We start from the raw sequence: 8,867 nt of genomic DNA, 5'->3' as shown, positions 1-8,867 counted from the left end.
CACAGGATTATGTCCTGATAAACCCCTTGTATGTTGAAAATCCTAAATTAAAAATGCATTTAACACACTTAATCTACCAATCATCATAGCTCAGCCTAGCCTACCTTTAGTGTGCTTAGACACTTACATCGGCCTATAATTGGGTAAAATAATCTAACTCAAAGCCTATTTTATAATAATGTGGTAAATATTTCATGTAATTTATTGAATACTGAAAGTGAAAAACAGAATGGTTGTACGAGTACTCAAAATTCTGTTTCTACTGAATGCATATGGCTGTTGCACCAACGTAAAGTCAAAAAATTGTGAGTTGAACCATTGTATATCAGGGACTGTCTGTATTTATGGGACAGCTGAGTTGAATGAAGAGAAGGGAAGTTTAACAATGAAGCAGAATGGGATATGTTCCCAGGATTCCAGACTTCACAATACAGGGTAGGAGATTGGGGTGAAGATGAAATGATCTTTGAGTATCATCTAATGACTTTTCTGAAGAAAAAAGAATCTCTAATGTGAACTTTTTCCCCCCTGATTTGTCTCTTGCAATTGGCAATATTAAATTGTCATTCATTGAGAGTTCTGATTAATCAACATTGAGTTAACTTTCATTTCACTGCAAGGAAGAATGCACAACTCCATCCTCTATATTTTACAGGCCAGTTAATAAATTTAAAATTCTTCATGAGGTGAAATCAAACCTTTAGGCAATCAAGACATTCCCCAAAACATACCAGTTCTTATGGAAATAAATTCTCAGGTGCCATAATCACCTGAAAACTGCCCAATGTAGTCTTCCACTGCTGTTCATTCTTAGCCAGTCATATTGCTAATGTATTCCAGGACTCTTATCTTTGGATATAAGGATTTAACCTGACTTAATTTGGATTTATCCTGACTTACTTTTCTGTAGTTTGAGTTTTTAAAAGATTTGTGATCATAGATAAATTATTATCCTAAATGTTTTAGGGGGAGGTTATTTCCACTGTTTTCAGGTTCAGTTTTGTCTACTGGGTCCTGTCTTGTTATAAACTCATTGCAATTATTTTTGTTGTCTTGAATACCTGCTTCAGTTTACCTTTCTTATGTAACACAGGACCTGGGACTAGGAGTCAGGAGAAACACATTTCAGGTGGGTTTGCCATTTACTAGTGGGCACATCATTACCCTCATTGGGACTTGCATTTTCTTGTCTGTCAAATAAGAGGATTAAGAAGGTAGTGTAGGTGGCACTGTCTTTGAAATACTACTCTTCTATATGTCAATATGTCTTTACATTTAAAAGTTCTGTCACTTTAATTTTTAAACAGTTTGTGACTGAGTGCAAAATTAGCTTCCATGAATGTCCTTTTCCTCAATAGCAGTACTAAAAGGCAAAAAACGGTTTTGTGGAAATGTGTGTATTTGCATGCTTAAGTGGGCTCTGATTTATATTGTGCCAAGTACCATTACTGACAATTAGGTATGCTTTGAAATGAAATTTTGACTTAGAAATATATGTGGCATATATTCTACTCCAATTTAAAACAAGCTTATGGGAAACTTAAAAAAAAAAATCCACAAACCTTGCTAACATCTAAGAACTGTATAAATCGATTTATAGGGTTTTTTTTTCTAGCATAGAAATAATGTTCACATCTCTCAACTTTTGAACATCCAATAGTTTTAAACCTCGTTATTTCATGTCAAAACAATAATAATCATAATGGCAGCTCACAAGTAGAGAGTGCTTTCTTACTAGATGCCATGCTATGTACAAAACGCTTTATGTGAGTTATCCTTTCACCCTACTTTAAAATCTCCACAGCCAAGCTGCCTATTTAATATGTATCTAAGGGAAACCTTCATGTTCAATTGGTATCACACACACACACACACACACACACACACACACACACACACACACACATACACAGAGAATAAGCCCTTGTAAGGAAAAGAAACAAGGAGAACAGAGTCTTTAAAAAATAACCACCTAGGATTCATGTGACAGATCTAGCAAATTCTTTTTATTTACATAGAAATGTGTACGCATACTTTCTCTATACACAGAAAATTCTAAGTATATATATATACATATATGATTCCCACATATTTTACAATAAATAATATTTTACTCTTGTTTCTAGGTGAAAATAAAAAGATGTCTCAAAATATTACTCACTAACCACAAAATTACAAAAACACATGGTGAACTCAGAGCAAGAACTTCAAGCCTGCATTACCACACACTAAGCCTAGTACAATTTTTACAAAACACAAAATTGAACACTGCAGATATTACCAGTAAAAGGAAAGAAATGAAGATATAAAATAGAGAACAGAGCTCTTGGGTTTTGGAACAGTGTGGTAAGACTACTTCTTGTTGTTTAGGACTTATCTTCCTTTAGTCCTCAATTTAATGTTTTACTTTAATTAATATTTTACAATAAGAAGGGAGAAAGAAGTTAACATCTATTGTAAAATGACTGACAATTCCATGAGCGTCCTGAGTTCTAGAAGCCTTTTCCTGGTCAACTAGACCCCCTTTCTATTCTAATTTAATGATCATCCAGTTCTACCATGTAGGATTGCTATTCACCCCCACAGGGAAGATGAGAAGGGCACTGACTGTGAAGTGACATTAATTTGGAAGTCATTTCAAAAGTCTGGTAAGCCAGGTATCTTGCTTGTCAGCATTTAATAATTAGAAATGCTTAAATATAACTCTCTATTTCCACATAGAGTTTGATCTCTTATTCAAATATTAACTAAATGCAAGGAGAACTTAATCTGGGAGGCTAGAAATAATGAATCCATAATCCTGAAATTTCCTCCCTCCACTTCCCACTTTTGCTTTCTATTCTAGTCTAGGAAACAAGCACTTTCTCTCAACTTCAGAGTTGTTCTACACATGTATAAAGAACCACACTACCGAATGAATTGAATAAAGCTCTAAGCTATAGGATGCATACAAATTTTGTCATTTTTTGATTAATCCCACAGCATTTGAATTTATCAGAAGAGTCTAAAAGCATCATGATTTTTGTTGTTGTTGAACAAACATTCTCAGATTTGCTTTCCCATTACATCAGTATTCAAATTCAGAGGGGAATCATGAGAATGGTGACCAACACAGGGCTAAGTGCTTAAATCACATTCCACGCAACTCTAGCTCAGATGATAAGGAACTTGGTTCCACTGTGGCACTGTAACTTCACACACGAGTTTTGAAACAAATTTTACCCTTTTTTCTCTCATATCAATAACAGCACAGATGGATGGGGAAAAGATAGAAATATAAAAAAAAGTTCCAATGTCAAAAACAATTCATCTATCAAATACAATCTTTTCCTTTACCGTATCTGCTATTTCTGCGGTAACCTTCCAAAACATATTTCAAAGGCAGGCTCATTTCAAGAGCAATGTTTATCACGTGCATAATTTTGTTCCTTCTTGTCACATATTGCTATCATTGATGTTTCATTCAGAGAAACAATAAGATTTCTAGAACTTAGTCACCTTGCATGAAAGTGATGGTTTCATAAACAGTTTAACTTTTTAGATAAAGGTACCTATGATAGAAACAAACAAATCTCACATTTAAAGATGTCTCTTTTTCTTTTTTTAAATTTGAAAACTTGATAGGGAACTATTGTTCACTGCCATAAACAAAAGGGATCCTTTACCATAAAGAGCTGGGCTTGTTTCTTGGTCATTCTAATCAAATATATATGTATACACACACATATCCCTCATTTCCACCACAACAGGAAGGTCAGCCGGAAGATAAGTATGGGGTCTCACTATGGTAATTGTAGTCAGGGCACACCTTTTGCACGAGTTTATAATCAACACTGTAAAAGGCAATGTAAATGCAAATGACCTTGAAGGGCTTGGAGCACAACCAAGACACATGGCTCTGAGTCTGCTCCTGGTAGCAGATCTTGGATGGGTCAAAGTTGCACAGGGCGGTCTTTTTCGCCCGATCTGTTTTTTCATACTCAATGCGACAATTGAAAGATTTAGATTCCTTGGTCTCCAAGGTAGACTGGGGGGAAACTTCAAATTCCACCACCTTGGAGGGTGGTACCAAGCTCACTGAAACATTGCCCAGGCCTGTTGAATTATGTCGGAAATACACACTGAAGGTTCCATTTCCATGGTCAACAATTTTCCCTGTGATGAGGAGATTGAGTTTGACAGTTTTAATGTTGGAATGAAAGTCACCCCATCCAAACATTTTCTTAAATTTTCCTGTTTTCACTATTGGCCTCCGTTTAGTTCTTGCCAATGGCTCCTGAACCTCCGTGATGTTGGCCAGCCAATCCCAAAAGTTTTCCATGCTGTCTGCATACGCCACGGGGCCGGGCTTGGGCACCGGAGACTGTTTAACAAACAGGCGCAGGGGACTGATGATCCTTGAGTGCACCACGTTGCCGACCAAGGTCCCTGGAGCATCTTTGTCTTCCCAATCCAGCCCCTCCGTGGCATGCACCACTTCCTTACTGTCACAAAATAGCTGTTTGAAAAGAAGAAAGAGAAATAAACTTTAGGTTAATGCAGTGACTGCGGTCTCAAACTGAAATCAAACCGCAAGGGAAATTCTTTCAATATTATTTAGATTCTTGTTCGACAGCATTTCACACACACACAGTCGGGCTCAACAGTGTAACAAGATGAGCATTTAATTCAACCTATGGAAAACTGTGAGTATGAAAATTTAAAACGGTGATGTTAAGAACAAAGTATTTCATTTTTATGGGTTGATGTGGTTTTAGTCTCTGTTTCCTTATCTTCACAATGCTAATTTTCCAGGTTGGGGGAAGTAGTATATTTTGACTTCTCGTTTGATATAATCATTAAATTGTCAACTCTTTTCTTTCAGGTGGAAGACAAAAATAGAATGCTGAAGGTATCTACCAAGGAGCTAAAAACTGTCAATGATATTGATAAGTCTTTTAAGTATATTTGGAAATATTAAGGTGATTATTACGTTCAAAGGCTTATAACATGTAATTTCATAGCTCTTTATATAATTCTGTCTCAAACTCTGTAACAAAAAAGGCATGTAATGAGGATTAGAAAGTTCTACAAAATTTTAGTTGAAAAAATATAAGTAAAAATTTAGTTGCCTTTATATAAACAGAAAGTAATGTAGAGAGGTATATTTTGAATTAATAGGTTGTATAGGAGTTAATAAATTTTATTACAACTGAATTATATCTTAAAATAATTGCTAAGAAAATGTCATGTGCATGTGTTTTATGGGTTTCTCAGTATTTTGATTCAAATCATAGCCACCGAAACATAAGACTTTATATTTGATTTTCTTTTCTTCTTTTACAGTACAAGAGTCCCCATGTTTACTAAAAATAATTTAGTTAAGTAGATACAGATTTTAAGGGACAGAATCATTATATATGATGCTGTTGCATGGAGTGAATATTTATGGATGATTTATAAAAAGTCTGGAAAATAGAGGTTTCTAGCGGAAACACAGCCTCTTATCTCTAACGGCACAAACTACTCTTGTAATGATTCTCCGGAAAACTGTCAGCATGATGAAATGGATGAGGAAAGAAATGAGGCTGTGTTTATGTCCTTCCTCTGGCCCTTTCAAACTTGGCAAAGCACTTGGTAAAAATGGTTTCAGATTATTCCCAAAATTATTGCTTTCAATCCAATTTTGAAAATAAATGAAAGACACAGCCTGATTATAAATACAGCATTTGACTAGATGGCATAGTTTGATAACATGAGGTTATCTATTGCATGTTCATAAAAGTTTAGAAGCTTAAATCCTAACAGGGCTTTGTGAAAAGTGTTTTCACCTATGTCTAGTCCCCAAATCACTTTAGGAATCCAAGGACTCAAAAGGTATAGCTAGGTTTCTTGAAAGTTATTTTTTACTTTGGTAAGGATGGGAGGGTGCTACAACATATATTTCTCCCTTTGGTTAATTTCCTGGAAGCTTTTCTTCCTCATTTCTGGAGTTTAAAAAAATTCAGAACAAGTTGGTATGATGCATATTCTTACATTTTGAGAACCTAAATCCATATGGCCTCTTCTTAGGGGCTTATACACCCTGAATTGATACTCCTTTCTCTCCCCTGGTGTTGAAAGGCTGTCAGATTCCCCAGGGAAAGAAGGATCATTACTCTGGATTTCTGGCTCAAAGTATTTCTGATACTGTAACTACAGTTTTCTGTTTTTGCACACTTTTTTCTCTTTTATTGGTATATAATATTTTACATATTTATGGGGGTACATGTGAGTATTTGATACATGCATAAAATGTGTAATGATTAAGTCAAAGTATTTAGGGTATACATCATCTCAAGTATTTATCACTACTATGTATTGGGAACATTTCAAGCCCTTCAAGCTACTTTAAAATATACAACATGTTGTTGCTAACTATAGTATAGTCACCCCACACTGTTGTTGAACATGAGAACTTATTTTATTTTATTTTAAAAAATGGGATTTTTTTTTTTTTTGGTAGAGATGGGGTCTCAGTTTGATGCCCAGGTGGTCTCAAGCTGCTGGCTTCAAGTGATCCTCCTGCCTCGTCCTCCCTAAATGTTGGGATTACAGGTATGAACCAGTATGCCTGGACTAGAACTTATTTCTTCTATCTAATTATGTTTGTACTCATCCATCAATCTCTCTTCATTTTGCCCGCCCCACCCTCAAATGCTTCCCAACCTCTGGTACTATCAAAATTCTCTATTTCTATGAGATCAAGTTTTTAGCCCTTACAGATGGGTAAGAATATGTGTTTGTCTCATTTCACTTAACATAATGACTGCCAGTTCCTTGAATACTATTTATTTATTTATTTATTTATTTATTTATTTATTTATTTATTTATTTTTAGAGACAGGATATCACTCTGTCACCCAGGCTGGAGGCATAATCATAGCTCACTGCAACCTCAAACTCCTGGGCTCAAATGATTCTCCCTCCTCAGCCTCCAGAATAGCTAGGAATACAGGTGTACACCACCATCCCTGGCATACACACACACAAACACACACACACACACACACATATATATATTTTAGACAGTCTTGCTCTATCAGCCAGGCTGGGGTGGAATGGTGCAATCTCAGCTTACTACAATCTCCACCTCCCGGGTTTAGGAAATTCTTGCACAGCAGCCTCCTGAGTAGCTGGGATTACAGGCGTGCACCACCATGCCTGACTAGCTTTTGTGTTTTTAGTGGAGACAGGATCTCACCATTTTGGTCAGGCTGGTCTCAGACTCCTGGCCTCAAGTGATCTGCCTGCCTCGGCCTCCCAAAGTGTCAGGATTACAGGCGTGAGCCACTGCTCGGCTTAATTTTTTATTTTTATACAGATGAGGTCTTGCTATGTTGCCCAGGCTGGTCTTGAATTCTAGCCTCAAGTGATTCTCCTACCTTGGCCTCTCAAATTGTTGGGATTACAGGAGTGAACCATCATGTCCAGTCCCTTGAACACTCTTACTCAGGATGTGCACAAACTTCATTCCAATCATTTGGTAATAGCCCATGGAGCTCAACACCCAGACTCTGCTTCCGACTTGAGTTTCCTGAGAATGGGGACAGCCTGGTCCAAGTGACCTGTCTCAGCATCTCTCCAGAAAGAGGGCCAAGGATGCATAGGCAGATAAGAAGCTCTTGCTGATCAAGGTCCAATTTCTCTTCTGTGATCATGATTCTTGCTGCCCATAGTCTACTACCTATTTTTCACCTGTTTCCAGTATTTCATGAGATTCACCCTGCTTGGTAAATGCTTACAGACACATCTACCATTTGCAGAACATCTGGCTTACAAGAAGTGCTCCTTAGTTCCCAATCTCTACTCCCTGATTTGGTGCAGCTTCTGAGCTTATTCCCTTACTCTCACCTTCCTCCTTCTATTTTATGGGAGAGAGCCCTTCTGACATTTTCCCCTTTAAGCTTGTTTTTAAAAATATGTCTTGATTCTTACCTTTATATACGATATATTAATTACTTTATTACAAATACCCATGATACTTTGTCAGCAGAACGAACTAAAATACATTTTTCATTCAAAAAAAATTTTTTTTCAACCAGAAGTATAAAAATACTCCTTTATCAATAGCAATGTGCCCTCTTTTTCTTTAAAGTGTTTGTTTTATGTTCCATGTTTCCCTAAACTTTTTTTCTGCCAGGTTCATTTTTCTTGTTTTAGTGCTATGCCTACTTTTCTCCTCATTTTCCCATTACTGAAAAACCAATAAGAATTGAGCCCATCATTCAACAACCAGTAAGTTCTGCAATCATGTAGTCTTAGCTGATCTTGGTGCACTTTCAAATACATGATAGACACTGATACCTTAAGAGATCCTTCTCTTATCTCTAGGACTTCCATTGTGATGGTTCTGAGATTACTCAATAATAATAACAAAAATAATAATAGTAATAATAATAACAATCGGCCATCACTGAGACATTTTCAAAGATCTGAACACTTTCCTGGTAGCAGTTTATGTGGTAAGAGGACTTGACCCAAATATATATGACTCTCTTAAAAAAAAATGAAAGTAGAAAACATTCTAAACTTATCAAACAGATAAATTGAGTGTCATTATTTGCTTTTACAAAAGTTGTTTTATTCTTTGGAAAAGGTTCTCGATATGAGAATTTGAAATGAAATTAGATTTCTAAAAAAAATCATTCTAACACACTACTGTTCAGGTCCAAACCTGCTCAAGGAGCCCTTGATTTTAAGATTAGTCTATATAATAAAAAATAATAAAAATTAGCTAATGGCAAAGATATGTAATGTTTCTCTCTTCCAGTGACAGCATGCACTGGCAGTGCCTTAGATAAAAAGTACATGTGTGTGTGTGTGTGTGTGTGTGTGTGTGTGTGTGT

The 8,867-nt window shown here is 36.2% G+C and overlaps 1 protein-coding gene across 1 annotated transcript; it reads right to left on the bottom strand.

Annotated features, from left to right (window-relative positions):
* Nucleotides 1-1,984: 1,984 nt before the first annotated feature.
* NXPH2 (neurexophilin 2) lies at nt 1,985-4,667 on the bottom strand. The gene has a single exon (XM_017859428.1). It carries the CDS (start codon nt 4,319-4,321, stop codon nt 3,755-3,757), a length of 567 nt encoding a protein of 188 aa, XP_017714917.1. The 5' UTR covers nt 4,322-4,667; the 3' UTR covers nt 1,985-3,754.
* Nucleotides 4,668-8,867: the final 4,200 nt, after the last annotated feature.

The sequence above is a fragment of the Rhinopithecus bieti genome, unplaced genomic scaffold (genome assembly GCF_001698545.2).
Source record: "Rhinopithecus bieti isolate Rb0 unplaced genomic scaffold, ASM169854v2 scaffold_1618, whole genome shotgun sequence".
Classification (NCBI taxonomy): domain Eukaryota; kingdom Metazoa; phylum Chordata; class Mammalia; order Primates; family Cercopithecidae; genus Rhinopithecus; species Rhinopithecus bieti.
This window is presented reverse-complemented; position numbering and strand designations above follow the sequence as displayed.

What these genes read in the sequence shown, in the direction of transcription:
- NXPH2 (XM_017859428.1), bottom strand. Translation starts at nt 4,321, where the DNA reads ATGGAAAACTTTTGGGATTGGCTGGCCAACATCACGGAGGTTCAGGAG.